General features: G+C 26.7%; 1 protein-coding gene across 1 annotated transcript in view; it reads right to left on the bottom strand.

The window, feature by feature from the left end:
- The window catches only part of LOC109600828 (guanylate cyclase 32E), a 76,641-nt gene extending 59,500 nt beyond the window's left edge, over nt 1-17,141 (bottom strand). Inside the window, exons 1-3 of the mRNA XM_049967194.1 lie at nt 17,061-17,141; nt 1,671-1,841; nt 1,421-1,618 (exon numbers count right to left, since the gene is read on the bottom strand). Coding sequence (XP_049823151.1) covers nt 1,421-1,618; nt 1,671-1,832 — 360 coding nt within the window. The 5' untranslated portion in view covers nt 1,833-1,841; nt 17,061-17,141. The remainder of the gene's footprint in view (nt 1-1,420; nt 1,619-1,670; nt 1,842-17,060) is intronic.
- Between the last annotated feature and the right edge of the window lie 202 nt (nt 17,142-17,343).

Genomic DNA, 17,343 nt, shown 5'->3' with positions numbered 1-17,343 from the left:
TTTTTTTTTCTACTTGCTTATTTAAATACATTGTTAACATTAATTTGAATATTTTATATTATATTTCGCCATAAAAATAAAAATAACTAAATCCATAAAGCTTTCTTATCATGAGTTTAAGAATAGCATTTTTTGGAGTTATTTCTATTTACTATTTTTATATTTAAATAAATTATTGCTCCTAATTTTAATATTTTATGTTGATTATAAGTAACAAACTTCAATAAACAGGACAGAATATTTTACCAAAAAATGTATTTTACCTAAGTCTCTTAATTTTTATCATAATAAGTATAAGAATCATCTTTTTTAATTTATTTCTTATTTCAATTTTTTAGTTTTAAATAAATTGTTATTATATAGTATATTAACTAAAATCCATCAAACTTTCTTATGACAAGTTTAAGAATCAGTTTTCTTGGAGTCGGATTTTTTTTTCAAATTTTTATATTTGAATAAATAGTTACTCTCAATTTTAATGTTTTAATATTGCTTAAGTCCCTCAGACTTTATTATAATAAGTTGAAAACAGCTTTTTTTAATTGCTTCTTTTTTCTACTTTTATATTTAAATCAATTGTTACTTTTAATTTTAATATTTGATATTACTTATAATTGACAAAATAGAACAATCAAAACAAATTATTTTACCATTTATTTTTAAATTACTTTTATATTTAAATAAATTATTACTTTATTCCTATTAATAAATTTTATCATGTTAAGTATTAGAATAAGTTTTTTTAATTTGCTTTTTATTTCAATTTTTAGATTTAAATAAATTATTATTCCCAATTTTAATATTTAAAATTAAGTATAAATAACAAACCAAGTCAAATTGTATTACCAAAAAATTATATTCTAACAAAATCCATCAATCTTTCTTATAACGAGTTTAACAATAATTCTTTCGTATTCCAATTTTTACATTTGAATAACTTGTTACCCCCAATATTCTCATATTACATAAATCCGCCAGGATTTATTAGAATAAATTGAAGAATCAGTTTTTAATTGCTTATTTATATTTATATGCTACCTTTATATTTAAATAAATTATTTTTAATTTTAATATTTGATATTAATTATTAATTACTTAAATCTCAAGTTTTCTGGATAATTTTAAGAATAATTTTATTCGAAGATCTTTCTTATCTTATACCCATTTTTATATTTAAATACATTATTGCACACAATTTTAATATTTAAAATTATGTATAATAGACAAACTGCAAATATTATACCTCAAACCTTAGAGAACTTCAAAGGAATATAAATCAGTTTATTTGCTTTTGTGTTTACTTCAAAGCAAAACAGTCAAAAAAAGCAATGTGCCACAACATATGAACAACTTTGCATTGTCTAAGACAATAATAAATCCGTTTTTAAGACTTTGAAACATCGAAACTCTTCGAACTCACATAGGAAATCATCGGTACGTTGAAAGCTGCAGCCATGAAAGCCTCGTGCTCGCAGGTCTCCTGCGGCCCAATATAGACCGAAACGTTCTTCGTCCACAGGTCGGCGGTTCGTTGCACGCTGATTATTTCCTCGCCGTACGTTTCGGCCACGATGAAATCCAGACGATGACCCATCCTGCCCAACGGACCGTTATTCACCTGCAAACCGAATAAATCACTCCGGGTCCGCGTTTCGTGCCCGGCAACTTACTTCTTCGACTGCAAGGGAAATGGCTCCGGAGATTTGGAGGCCGGGCCTCGGGTATTCGAGGTCTCCAGCACGTCGCTGCGATCCGGTCAGGTAGCCCATCGTGAACGTTTCCGTGAACGACGTCCTTAAGTGCAGCAGCAGCAACAGTCCGGACAGGTACATAATTCTGGTCTGGAACAATCGCTTTAATCAATCTTCAAGTTGGGATAACGTACAAAGCGACATTGTGCACACATACGTACACGTAGGTGTTGGACTGTTAAGGTTTCGAGAGGGGGTGTGCATTTGCACGATATGTAATGGGGTCAGTGCATTAATTCCTCTCGGGTCGTTTGTCGTTGAAATTAAAACTGGACGATACGTAAAATTCATTTTCGCTGCAGCTGTTTCCATGTTTATTTTCTACTTTTGCACCGACTACTTTTTGGTCTGATTAAGCTCTGGAGTGTGATTTAAGCTTCAATTAATTCAACAAATACATAATATATTGTACTCAGTGTCATAGAAAATAGAATAAATAGCTTCACAATTAATTATTTTTTATTAGAGCTAATTTGGCCTTCTTGCAATACGTCCAGAATATTGCTGTTTTACCTTAACATCCTTCAAAATCCAATGTTTCAACAGGATAATGCTCAACATTATATTGGTATTGTTTTCAACATTTCGATTAAACATCCCAGAACTTATTACCGATTGAACTCATATGGAACATTGAGGACTGGAGAAATACAGACAGACTATGACAGACGTTCAAAGACAAATAGTCTGTAGGAAAGAGATACCACTTCATTAGATCAACGCCAATGCAAGTTAAAGTGTATGTGGATCATTATAGAGGTATATTTTGTAAAATAGCCATATAAAATTTTGTACATATTATTTATACACTACAATACATTTTAATACTTTTTATTATTTTTTTTTGAATATCTAAAACACTAAAGTAATTGAATGCTTCAGAATAGACTCGTTTAATTCGCGAATGACAGTATTTATTGGTCGTCTTGGTGGTGGAGTGTCATGAACAATGATGCTCTTGGAAGACCTAATATACAAAGAAGTCATCTCAATCCCAATAAAGTCGTTAAAGTCTTCTCCAGGAAGGTCTAACATAGAGGTACATACGTGGCAAACTTGCTCTAAACACGTCAGCCGGTTATTAATAGATTGTGGAATCGATGCAGAATGTTATTAATCATAGGAGACGATATACTGCTTGTTAGAGACTAACTGTTCCTCGACAAGATCGACATTTGATTCAGATATCACTTCATGGCCTAACAAGAACAGCTCGCCTGTTAGGTAACCTTCACTTTATGGCCACAGGAACACATTTATCTACTCAAACCGTACGTAACATGGAGTCGATTTACATTCAAGACTGGCAGCTGTTATTCCTGAATTAACTACGGCATAAAGGAGAATAAACATATTACCTGTCAGGTTTTCTTTACAGATGAATCCATATTTTGTTTACGAATAAATGACGCACGACAAGGAATCTATAGACGCCGAGGAGAACTAAATCTGAATATAACTGTAGCTGAGAGAAGAGTTTTTGGAGAAAGATCTGTAATGGATGGGGCAGTATAACTTCAAACCGACATAGAGTCCCTCACGTCTTTGTGAACGGTTCCCTGACGGTCAGACGATACATTGAAGGTACTCTGCATCTTTTCATGAATCAGTATGGACCAAATTTCACTTTACAACAAGATAATGCAAGACCACACACTACCAGAGTTGTTCAAAATTTCTTTGAAGAGCATAATTGGGGGGTTATGGAGTGGCCAGCGAATAGTCCCGATATGAATCCGATAGAACATTTTTGGGACATTCTAGAGCGATGCATAAATAATCTGGAACCTGCAAATAACCTGTGATTAAATTCTGTAAAATTTATTATTTAATTGTTTTTATACAGAAGCTATAAATGATGAAAATTACATTTCGATATATTTATTAAATAAAAAGTAACAAACTCTTTTTGAAGGTATCACTACTTCATTGTGACTAGTTTATTTTTAATGTCACTGACTATAATATTTTCTTTTCATTGATGGATTCTGGTCATAATTTTATATTTTGTTGGAATTGTTTGACAAGAATCCTCGACCTTTTCAAATGTCCAGACAAAATGTCCTTGTATAAGTATCTAGTAAGTTAAAGTACTTATTATGTGCCTCTTTTAGCCTTAAAAGCTCTAAAACAAAAGTGTAGAAGTTCATTAGGTGGATTAACTCAATTTCCTTAATATCAAGATCACCACCATTGATTTTCTAAAGGAATGCAGAATTCTTGGTTCTTCCAAAATGTTTTTTTATCCCTTTAAACAATTCCAATATGTGGCCATAAATAAAAGAAATTTTCTCGAAAGTGATCTAAATCATTTATCAACTCCTTGTTTGTTTCCCATGTAACTTTGAAAACAAATAGATTCCAACCCGACACGTTACAAATGTCGAACGACCGTGTCGAATGTTCGGAATTTTACCCGGTCTTCTGCTTTCACCTTATAATAAATAAATAATACCACCCCATAGTGACATTAATAAACGTCACAAATGCCTGTTTCACTCAGATAAACCGCCGTTTAAGACGTAGACACTTCTTCCGATACAAGACACATCGTAAGTTGTCTAGGTTCGTGAATCCATCGGCAAATGACGTGGAAATCGAGGCGGTTCCAATCGTGCGTTTTACCATTTTTCCCTGTTATTTTTTCTATCGTCTAGGGTTGTAGACCTTTGACGAAAAACCGTTAATGTGGCGACAAAAGTATCACGTAGAGTGTGTAAGTGGTTGTTGGTAGGTGTCTGCATTACATCGGATTTCCAACTGTTCGCTAACCTTAGTCACCATAGTGTTGAGTGCCCTATTACCATTAACTGCGGCTTTATCCGTTTTCATACTCAGCCTGAATAAAATTGTAAATAGGATTTATCTAGCGCACGTTACGGGATTTGAAGTCTAGTTTTGTCTATTTTAACAATGGTTTCTTGTTTTGGAGAGATAATTTTGACTGAGATTTGTTTATTAGAGAAGTTTGGACATTAATCGTCTCGGGATTTGCTACGGTTTTAATCAACTAGATTTTCGACAAGTTTCCTCGATCACAAGTTAGGATTAGTGGTAAAAGTTTCTACACATGATTATATGGTGATGGGGGCTTTTTTATTGTTTCTATCGTTGAGGCATATCGACCCTTTGTGACAAGATTTGTTGGATTTTGTTTGGACCAAAAAAAAAAAATAATAAAATAAAATACGACTTTTACAGTTTATCAAGTTTGAAAATTAATGTTTAAAACACAATACATTATTAATTTAATTTTATGAATATAATTTAACATCAAATATGTTTTATTTAAATACCTTTTTATTATACTTTTAATATTTTTTTACATAATATCTGAATGTTTTTTTCCTATGTCGTATTTAAAACAATTTTTGGGGTTAGTAATATCTTGTGTAGAATCCTCGTACAAGAAGTTTGAAGATAGACAAATGGATTCCACACAAATTAAGTGAAGACAACAAAATTACGCTTTTGACAATTATCATATTTCTCTTTATAAATTAAATATTTAAATTAGATTAAAAAATATATACGCTGTGCAATTATTTATTCCGTTCAAACCTAAAATTTTTCTAGAATAATTTTATAACAAAAAATAAAGTAACTGTAATAAAATCGATTTTACCTTTTCTAATCTAGCCTAAATATTTGAAAATAGTTGAATAAATATTATTATTGTTTGTTTTATACAATTTATTTATTAAATTAATTTACGAAGTTTAATTGTAATAATGAAATATTTGATTATTCTACTTTAGAGAAACAGAAATATATTTTTAATAAAATATGTTACTTTAAAATAGTTAATTATTTTCATAAATTAAATTTAAACATTTGAATAAATCTAATGAATAAATAACATCAAAACTGTCTAATTACCTATTCGTTTGAATTGTAATAATAAAATTTTATAAGACATATTTTATATACATTTTAATGAAAAAGAGTAAAATAATATTTTTATTTATTATGATTTTTATTTACAAAATATATTTGTTTCAAAAAATGGGTAAATTATTTCGTTGGGTAATTTTAATTCAACCTATTCTAACCCAAATATTTAAGAAGAGTTTAATTAATTATTTTTGCTTAATATTAATTGTTTATATAAAAATTATTTTATTAAATTAATTTTAAGTAAAAATTGTGTTGAAGAAAATATTTGGATTTTGATTGACTGGGACAAAAATATAATTAAAAAATTTTATTCTAAATTTATAATTAAATAATTTGTCAATTAATAATAATAATAATAAATTTAAACATTTAAATAAAACTATAATTGTTTAATTATTTATTTAGTTGAATTTTTGGAGTTACCAACTAAGAAATTAAACAAAATCTCGTACAAAATCTTCGTGTAATATATTTGGAAACAGACAGACATAAATCTCATTAACTTGGACAAATGAATTCCACTTAAATTAAGTTTAGTTGTTTTATTAACATACACACATATTTTTAATCGGAATTAAACAATTCCAAAATATTTTTATTTATTATTATTTACAAAATATATTTGGTACATAAAGTAAGTAAAATACTTTCGTTAGCTAGTTTTAATCCAACCTAATCTAACCCAAATATTAAAAAAAATGTTCAATTAATTATATTTGCTTCACAAACAATTATATAATTGTTTTTATAAAAATTCTCCTATTAAATTAATTTTAAGTAAATGTTGATTGGATTTTATTTGATTGAAACAGAAATATATTTAAAAAATATTAATTCAAGAATTAAAATTTGAACATTTAAACTATAATTGTGTAATTATTCATTTAGTTGAATTTTTGGAGTTACCAACGAAGCAATTAAACAAGGTCTTGTACAAAATCCTCGCATAACATGTTTGGAAATATACTCTCAGTAAATTTCATTATAAACTTGGACAAATGGATTCCACATAAATTAAGTGAGGATAACAAAATTAGGCGTTTCACAATGGCCAATTCTCTATCTCCTTACACATAAATGAGCTTTTCATTGATCGTATTGTTATATGAGACGAAAAATAGATTGATGACAGACAACACTTATTGCTGGTTGAAGCTGGTAAACCTGGTGGAACATTATATTACTTCATTCTCATTTTCTTCTAAGGTATCCATAAAGCAAATCTGGACGAATCATAACATTAGAATACACCATTTTTAGCCCAAAAAACGTTGTAATATAATAAAAAAAATAAACATTTATTTATATAGCTCCAGAAATATACAAATTTTAATAACCAAAATTAATTATTAATTTCTTTATTTAAATAAATATTATTTGTTCAGTTGATAAATTAATTTTATGAAAACGTGTTAATTATATTTTATAGAAACATTTTCCATTGAAACTATGGCAATTGATAACATTTATTTATGTACTAGTTATATAAATTCATTAAAATTTTAATTAATGAAAACAATTATTTTACTTTGTTTAGTTGATGAGTAGCAGAAGATATAAATATGTGTGAATAACTATGTAACCTATAATGGGTTAAATTCTTTTTCAATAATTAATTATGTGTCGCCAAACAAATTGTTTTTTGTATGCACAATAATTACTATTACTAATGTTTGTTCATTACTAATTATTGTTGTATTACTAATGGTTATTTCAAAAGTCATTTATTATATTTTATTTATAATTTCCACTGCAATTAAATGATAAAGTTTATATAATCATTTACATAAATTCATTAAAATTTCATTTTGTGAAAATATTTTACTTTGTTAACGACTTCTCGAATGCGTTTAGTTTAGTATGATTATTTATAGAGATTGAATATAATGGCAAAGTTTTAATTAGAACCTTTCCAACATATTCAATTTTCATTGCTTTGATGTGTCCTTTCATCATTTGTTGACAAAACCAAAAGTTAATTTTAAAGTTTCCACCACATAAACCACATTCACTGATGATGAAACGTGATACCTATTGTAATCGTTCAGAAACTAATATCTGAAGCCACAAGCTCTCTGTAAATGAATTCGCAGGAAGTAATCCGGGCATTTTCTTGTTTCGTTTCCAAGGACATCCTCAACCGACACGTTAACAATCGAAATTCATATCCTAATTTATTATTCGTTCCCTTCCGCGTGAAAAAAATCCGCCCGCGAACTTTCATATTTAATTACCGACCATAATATTTCACATCGAATAAGGCATTCACACGCCGTTTTATAGATAAAGTGTGATGAATGTTTCCGAGGGTCACATCCCCATAAACATTTGTTGTCGACCCTCGTATAATAAGCACGGTGAAGAAGCCCGGTTCGCAAAAACGATTCGCGGCGGATATTCAAACGGGGGTAAATAAACCCGTACGCGGCGATAGTGGAACACAGAAAAGTGGCGTAATTTATTTTGCGAAAATTAATTAGATATGCGACATTTATCAGAACTTCGGCGCACAATTTTACCATGTGGGTTTTAAAAATAGAATGGAAACGCGCTCTTGTGAATTTGTAATAAGCCTCGTATTAGGTATTTACATTCACACGCTGTCAACGCGACATTTGTTGTTGCCCACAATCGCACAGGTTTCGGATACAGACGATTGAAAAAACACTATTCGGGTCACGATTTCCAACCACCATGCAATATACTAGTGCTACTTCGATGGTTCCGTTTGTTTTGTTGTTATTTTTTCTCTGTTTTTGGTTTATTTGCCTTAATATTAAATCAATTGTTTCATGGACTCATTCCAAAAGTAAAACTTGTGTTTCCACTTAAATTGGTTGTAGTGCAGTAATGGAATGAAAACAGTTCAATAAATATTGCGTATTATTGTTTGTTTTTATACAAAATCTTTTATTAATATATTTTACGTCAAAATTTTATGAAAGCGGTATTTGTGGATTTTATTTTACTGACAGTCAACCAGAAATTTCGATTAAATAATTCGGTAACCCTTTCTGTAAATTAAAATTATCAGTTTGAATAAAACTAAAAAATAAAAAATAAACAAACTGTTTAGTTAATTAATCATTCGTTTGGAACTGTGACAAATGAACTACAAAAACGGGTAAAAGAATCTTATAAAAAAATCCTTTATTAAAATATTTTATATAAAATAATACATGGGCTGATAAGTTCTTAGGCACACACAAACAAAATTAACATTTGTTTAGTAAGTAGAAATTTTATTACGATCTAACATCAAAAGTTACAGTGGTTTTAGTATGTATTTTGAAAACAATGGATTCGTGTGTTGATAAAACATTGCTTTTTGATGAGAAAAACACCGTTGAAACAAAAGCGATAAGTATTATCCAGAGGTTATAACAGGATTATTATTGAATTGGTGTGACGAACAAGGCAAGGTCTGGTCGTCCAAAAAAGATGGTTACACCAGAAAATATCAAAAATATCTACAAAATCGTTTTGATTTACCGTACATTGAAGTTGCGGGACCCTCTAAACATATCAAAGGAACATGTAAGCTTTATTTTGCATGAACATTTCTCTATGAAAGCGATGTTTTCCAAGTGGTGGACACCAAAAACAACGTAGAGTCTATTCGAACGATGGATTAAAATTATATCCACTATAACTCACCAGAGTCAAATTTGCGGAATGGATAGTGTGGTGATAAGTTATGGCGTCCGTATTTTGGGATGTGTTCTCTATTTTGTGTATCGATTACCTTGAAAAAATCAAAAGCAATCACTACGTTGCCCAAGTGGCCCGTTAAAAACAAATTGCTTCAAGATCCGTTCTAGTTTACAGATTTGGCCCCCAGCGACATTTGCGTGTTCTCAAACCGAAAAAAAAAAAATGATCACTGGAATGAGATTTGCCTCGAATGAGGAGGTGAATGCTGAAATAAAAGCCTATTTTGAGACCAATAGTTATCGCTCTTGAAGACTATATTGTTGAATAAAATTGATTGAAGAGTTTGGAAACGGTACAATTAATATTGTATATTTGTCATCAAAATTCCTTTATTAAATTAACGTATGAAAATTAAATCAAGACAATATTATGTGGAAGTAATATTTAAGGATTCCATTTTATTGAAATAGAAATAAATTTTAAAATATAGATTAGATTTAAATAATCCGTTAATTAGTTTCATAAATTAAACTTAAAAATAAATAATAAATAGAATGTATAAATAATTATTGATGCACGTCAATTGTAATAATTAAAAACAAATAAATGTATCAAAAATGGATAAAATCTTTTGGAAATTGATTAACCGTTCAATTTCAGTTAAGTTTAAATGTCGTTCAATTAATATTTTTAATATTGTTCTTATAAAAATTAAATTAATTCTATATAAAATTTGTAAATGTTGTAAATCTTATTGTTTGAAATGTAATAATTGAACACGCAAATAGGTAAACTATTTTGAAAAACTAATTAATTTAACTTAACCTAACTGAACAATTTAAAGCCTTTAATAATTATTAATATTTTTTTATTTAAACAATTTAAATAAATTCATGTAAAAGTTATATTAAAGGATTTCATTTTATTCCACGATAAATTTGTTTTAAAAATATGGTATTTTAAAACCATTTAAATAATTCATTAATTATTTTTCATAAAATAAACTTCAACAGTTATATAAAACTAAATAATAAAAAATAAATAAGCTGAATAACCTCTTATTTATTTGATATGTAATAATTGAAAACGAAAAATGAACATGTTGAAAAACTAATTAAATCGAAGAATTTGAAAGTCGTTCAAATAATATTGCTCAATATTGTTGATTAAAAAAAAATAATAATAATTTAATTTCAAGTTGTATTACAGCCATATATGAGTATTTCATTTTATTCTAACAAAAATTTATTTTAAAAAATATGTTATTTTAAATAAAATATATTAAATAATTAGTTAATTATTTTTCATGTAATAATTGGAGGCGAACTGATTAATCTATACTAATTTAATCGAAGAATTGTTTATATTGTTTGATTTAATAAAAAATTAAATTAATTACAAATAAAAGTTGTATTGTTGCAATATTTGAGGATTTAATTTCATTCAAACAGAAAGATATTTCAAAAAATATATTATTTTAAATAACATATATTAAATAATCAGTTAATTTTAGTCATAAAATAAATATCAACAATTTAAAAAGATAAATAATCTCATTTGAATTGTAATTAATGAAAATGAAAAAAGTAATGAAAAATGAGTAAAATAAAAACGAATTAAACTAACCTAATCTACCCAAAGAATTAGAAAGTTTTAAATATTATATAATATTTGTTGTTTGTTTTAATAAAAACTCCTTTATTAAATTTATTTTATGTATATATTATATCAAGGCATTGTTTGAGGATTACATTTTATTGGAATAGGAAATTTAATTTAAAAGTCGTATTATTTTAAAATCAGGATTAAAAAATTTGTTAATTGTTTTTATTTATTAAACTTAAACTTTTAAATAAAACTAAAAGTTACATAATAAATTATGTGTATTAGGATGCACAAAAAATATTTTCTTTGGTTACCCACTCATGATGAAAAAAATCTGGTAAAATTTAATCTCTTGATGACTTCTACAATTTTTTATATTTTATTTCGAAATAGTGGTTCAAAAACATAAAATATCATATTCTGACTAAAGTTTTTCGTTTTTATTCTTCGAACTCGAAAAGAAAAACTTCTTTTGTACAATTCAAATAAAAAGCGAAAAGAATTTAAGTATGTATATAATTCTATTCGAATATGTTTTAATTCGTTATTGAATATACAAAAAATTGTGGAAGTTATCATATATACCATTTGAAGTTAACCTTCAATAACTTTGAAACGAGTTGACTTAGCAAAAACTCATCAGGGTTTTATTGAAGACCGTTAAATTTTCTACAAGAATATGTACAATACGCTAATTTTTTAGAAGGCATTAAAATTGCAAATAAAAAAATCCTATGTTATTTAAATGGGAAAATAAAAAGTTACGACAAGCCATCTTTTAATATTAATATTAAGTTTACTACAATTTTTGGTTCACTCTAAGGTGTATAATTACTTATTTTTTTTATTTAGTTACAAAAAAATAATAAATGAAAAATGAAAACCAAATTAACCCAATCTAACAAAAAGTATATACAAAAGTTTTGGTAACTGAGTAACTAAATAATAAATTACCCATTTGAATTACAATAATTAAAATTTACAAGCAACTATCTTTTAATCTAATGTATCTTAACTTGATTTAAATTAACCTAACTTAACCTTTTAAAGAGCTATAAATGCATTTAACAAAAATAAACATAAGTTACACCACAATTTTAAAAATTCAAGTTTTTTAAACAAATAGTTGATAACTACATTATTTATTTGTCACGTACATCCGAATAAATTTAAGTCACGAACTCGCGCTAATTTAAAACTCAATTTTCGTCGCATTTTGATCTTTTATTTCCATTTTCCTCAATACAAAGGACTCAATTAAATAATTGTCCTCGAACCTGCAACGTTTTAGAGAATTGACCGAATTTCCGTTTAATTAAAGAAACGCGATGATTATAATTATCACGAAAACAAATTGCACTAAATTCCAAATTAATTAACAATCAAACGAAAATATGGTTGCCGAAAACGCTTGGCAAGCCGCAGAACGCGTGGCTAATTATTGCACGCGTTAATTTCGCATATAAATCACGTAAAGTGTGTTTGTGTTCGGGTGTATAAATCAACGTACGACGCTATAGATAAAGATAAACAGCCCCCGAAGAATAATCGATCCGATTGGAATGCGTGCGTGTGTCTATTTGCATATTAATTATACAGTTCGGCTGCATTTTTCTGCGATTAATTTTCATGAAATTAATCGATGGCGCACGCGACAATCCGCCCGAGATAAACTCGTGTTGCAGAATGGTGCGTTCTGTATGCGAAATCCTTGACCAACTTGCGATTTTAAAGGCGGCGAATTCCAATATTTGTTTCGTAAATATATTTATAGAATAATCATGCTGTACAAACCCATAAATCCGAGTGATAGTTAGCGAATATTATTTTTAGCGGAACGGCTTTATTTACGTTTGGATTTTCGGACCGTTGACCGCTTTATATTTTAAAATATTGTGTCCGGATCCATAACTCGAAACGTCGAGTCCATTATACGTTTACTTCTCAGACATTTTCGCATGATTCAACTTCGGTAATTAGTTTATTTTTTTTTTCACAGCGACCTAAATAACCTGAGTTATCAACTGTTTTTTATCGTAACAGGAAACAAACTTGTAGTGGATATTTGAATATCGAAATTTAACTACTTTAAACAAGTTTAAATAAAATTTTATTATCTATTAATTTAAAATACTTCTTTTTTTATTATTTTATTCTGATAATCATTTTAATTAAGACAATTCTTTATAGCATTTGAATATATAGACTCTTAATTAATTTTTAATTGCTTTTATATGAATTTTGATTCTTTCCAAGATATTTATTTAAAAATTTAAAATTTATTTGTTTATTCATTTTAGAAGGATTGCTTAAGAAATTAAAATATATATAAAATATAAAGTTCTATTTAATATTTAATATCAAACCAGTCAAAATTTAATAATTATTTAATTAATTTTTAATTTAGGTTTTTAACAGATTGTACTGATAATAATTTTTATTGAGAAAGGTATTTACAAATATGAGACGATGTATAATATTGAAAATATTTAAATGATATTAGAATATAATTATGTCTCTTCGGATTAATTAAGATTGAGATTTAAAAATATGAAACGATTTATGATTAAAATATTTTTTTTAAATGATATTTTCCTTTATACTTTTTCAGTTTTGTTAATTAACATTTTTAATCGGTTTTATGTGATTTTTAATTCTTTATTTAAAAAAATAAATTTTCATCTGCTTATTTTAAGAAACACATTTTAAATCAGCTGAAAAATTAATTAATTACTTAATTAAGAAACTTTTATATTTCGTTGACAAATATGGAATGATTTTTTATAGTACTTATAATATTTTTAAATTAATTAAAATACATATTTTTTATTTATATAATCCAAAGCAATAAATTATTATCATTTTTTGTTTTTATTTAATTTTTAATTTTTTCTATTTAATTTTTGAAATTTTATATAATTTAAACCCGTAATAAAATTTAATTAACCATTATATCCAGTTAAAAGTACTTGATTTTTTGTGATAATAACTTTTTTATGGCATTTACATATATGTACATATACGGAACAATTTATTATTAATATATTTTTTAAATGTTATTTTTTTGTTTATATTGAATACTAAAAACTTTAATTGTTTGTAGTATTTTAGTAATTTTTCATTCTTTCCAAGACATATATTTAAATTCCCCCATTTTTCATAATTTAAACCATTAAACAAATAAAAATAATTAACTATTTAAATAAAATTACTTGATTTTTTTCTGATAATCATTTTGACTAATGTGTTTTTATGGCATTTAGATATATCGAACAATATATAACATATTTAATATATTTTTAAAAATTTTATTTTCTTTTATATGTTTATATTTTTGAGATTATATATTACTAATTTTTATATTCTATGACACACAATTCATTTTATAATTGTTTTTAATCATTTCGAAGGCGTATGTTAACAAAATAAATTTCCATTTGCTCATTTTAGAAGAATTTCATAACAAATAAAATATTTTTGTGGTCATCTCAATTTGATATTTGAATACACACACACATTTTTTACATTTTAAATTAGTATAAATAAAATCAAAAAAACTTATTTTTTAATATAGTATTCTGAAAGTCATTTTAATTGAGATTGACATGTAAGAATATGAAACGATTTATAATTAAATTATTTTTTTAAATGATATTAATTTCTGTTTTCCTTTATAGTTTTTTTAATTAACATTTTTAATTGGTTTTATGTGATTTTTAATTCTTTATTTAAAACAACAAAAATTTTCATCTGCTTATTTTAAGAAAAATAAAAATACTAAATTTTTACACATTTTAAAACAGCTGAAAAATTAATTAATTACTTAATTAAGAAACTTTTATATTTCGTTGACAAATATATAATGATTTATAGTGCTTAACAAAATATTTTTTAAGTACATTATTTATTTGTCATTAATTTAAATTAATTAAAATATATATATTTTTAGATTCTATAGTATTATAATCAAAGCAATAAATTATTTTTTGTTTTTTTTTTTTTTTTAATTTAATTTTTTTCTATTTAATTTTTTAAATTTTATATAATTTAAACCCGTAATAAAATTTAATTAACCATAATAAAAAAAACTTATTTTTTAATATAGTATTCTGAAAGTCATTTTAATTGAGATTGGCATTTAAAAATTTGAATTTTTTAATGATATTAATTTTTATTTTCCTTTATTTTTAATTGGTTTTATGTGATTTTTAATTTTTTATATTTTTATTTAAAATAATAAATTTTCATTTGCTTATTTCAGAGAAAAAGAAGACTAGCAAAGTTTTCCACATTTTAAACCAGTTTAAATAAAAATTAATTAATTATTTAATCAAAAATTTTTCTTATTTAATTTTTAATTCCTTCTAAGGCACTTGTAAAAAAAATGAAATTTTCATTTGTTTCTTTCAAAAAATTGTTCATCAAACTATAATTGATATTTAATCTTTGAAATATATAATTTAATCTCATAATTTAATTAAAATTACTAAAATTTATGGAATTTAGATATATGGAAGAATTTATTTTTGATATATTTTTTAAATGTTATTTTTTATACTCTAAAGAATTAAATCAATAATAATAAATCTTAAATAAATTAAATATTAAATTTCGAGTTTATGTATTTTAAATTATTTTTAAATGTATTTCTTTGATGTATGTTCTGTAGTATTTTTAGTTTGCTATTAAAATTATCATTTTGTAAGACCACATATTTAGCGAACAAATCAACTTATAAACGAGCATGAATGCCTTTCCAACATCAAACGAGTTCATGTACAGATGCTAATGCACACAACAAAACCAAATCTGTAGGATAGATCGACTAGGTATGTCTCGGTTCCGTTACGATTGTGCTACACCTTATTTTAACCTTACGTAATAAAATTTAGGTTACCTATGTCAGCTGAAAGAATTGTCGGAATCCAAGTTCAAGGCTGTGCGGACTCACCGTTGGCAAATCCTCTCTTTCATTCTTCAGTCCGTAACTGTTGATCTCGTTCAGTTTAACCAACGGTTTCTCCCGTTTAAATAATGCAATAAAATAAACTTGCGGGAATTGCACGGTTTTCGGTGATTCCCCCCAATAATAATTCGAACGTAGGAGTACAATTACGTTGTGAGGTGGTGAGGAAAATTTTAATAATATTCTCCAGCCAACCCGTTTTTTTTTCGCACAGTCCAATGATTTACGAACACAAAAGAAATTTATAAAAGATCAAACGCATCTGGTATCTCCGACAGGGGCATCCGAGTGTAGGTGATAGAAAAGTCGTCTTTAATCAAAACTTCGAATTATGTTTTTTGCGATTTAAAACTTTCAGAAGAGAAAATGAGAACTGTCCTGGTGTTAGTTGTTTTGCAACTAATGTCACGTTCAAAAATTCAGCACGTACTTGCAGTTAGAATCGAAAATACAATAGGCTAAGGGTGGCGCAAATGTGCGAGGTCATTCGAAATAACTAGGGTACAAAAACAGTAACGAAGGCTACGGGAATTAACTCTAACTAATTACTCCATCAATAACTCCTACATTTATGTTTCGGAAAAACTAAAATCTATCGCCAATTAATTAATTTACTGCCGGTTTTATCATTCATGAAATTGTCGGATTAATAAAGATAAAAATGGGGGAATTGACTGATTAATGGTCAATAACCCAACAATGTAACTGGAGGGTACATGGAATTAGACAATCTGTTGATCGGAAATTGAGTAGGCCGAAATTTATTGGAGGATTTTCCATTGATTGAGGATCAAACGGAGTAAAAGTTTTAAAATCGTATAGGCGTAAGTTTATCCACAATAAATCGTTCAATATACTTGGGGTGGAAAAAAGAAATATCGAAAGGTTTCATTTAATTTTATTATGCTGTTGAGAACTTTCCCGAAATTTTTAAAATTATTATTATTTAATGAATAATTTAAAATAAATGATTTATTTTTTGAATTTAAAATATTTTTTCACTCCTTTAAAAATTTTATCAAAACTTTATACACATATAATATTATTTTTAGAATTATTGTATATTTATCATTCTAATTTTAATTTCTAAAAATAAACAATAATAAAACAATAAATTTACTTAATTATGATATAATTATATAAATTTATAAATAAATAATTTTTTTATTCAAATTTAAAGGACTTACTTTCAGAAAAAATCCTAAACTTCCAACTTCCAAAAAAATAAAAAAAAATTCGCACACGTTTTGGAACACGCGCACGTGGCAGGCGTTTCGTGGGTGGACGCGTCGCGAACGATCGTACAGTCGGTTTGCGACTGCTGAGGATGTTCTTCGGGCCGCAGGAATCCGACGATCGTGCCCAATGCGCAGGAATCCAAAGTTCCGCCACTAATTGGCCCGGCAACTTTCCGAGAGCGCGATCAAGTTTTGATGTTGCGATTTTCTAATTGAAAATTTTATCAATGGT

The sequence above is a fragment of the Aethina tumida genome, chromosome 5 (genome assembly GCF_024364675.1).
Source record: "Aethina tumida isolate Nest 87 chromosome 5, icAetTumi1.1, whole genome shotgun sequence".
NCBI classification, from domain to species: Eukaryota; Metazoa; Arthropoda; class Insecta; order Coleoptera; family Nitidulidae; genus Aethina; species Aethina tumida.
This window is presented reverse-complemented; position numbering and strand designations above follow the sequence as displayed.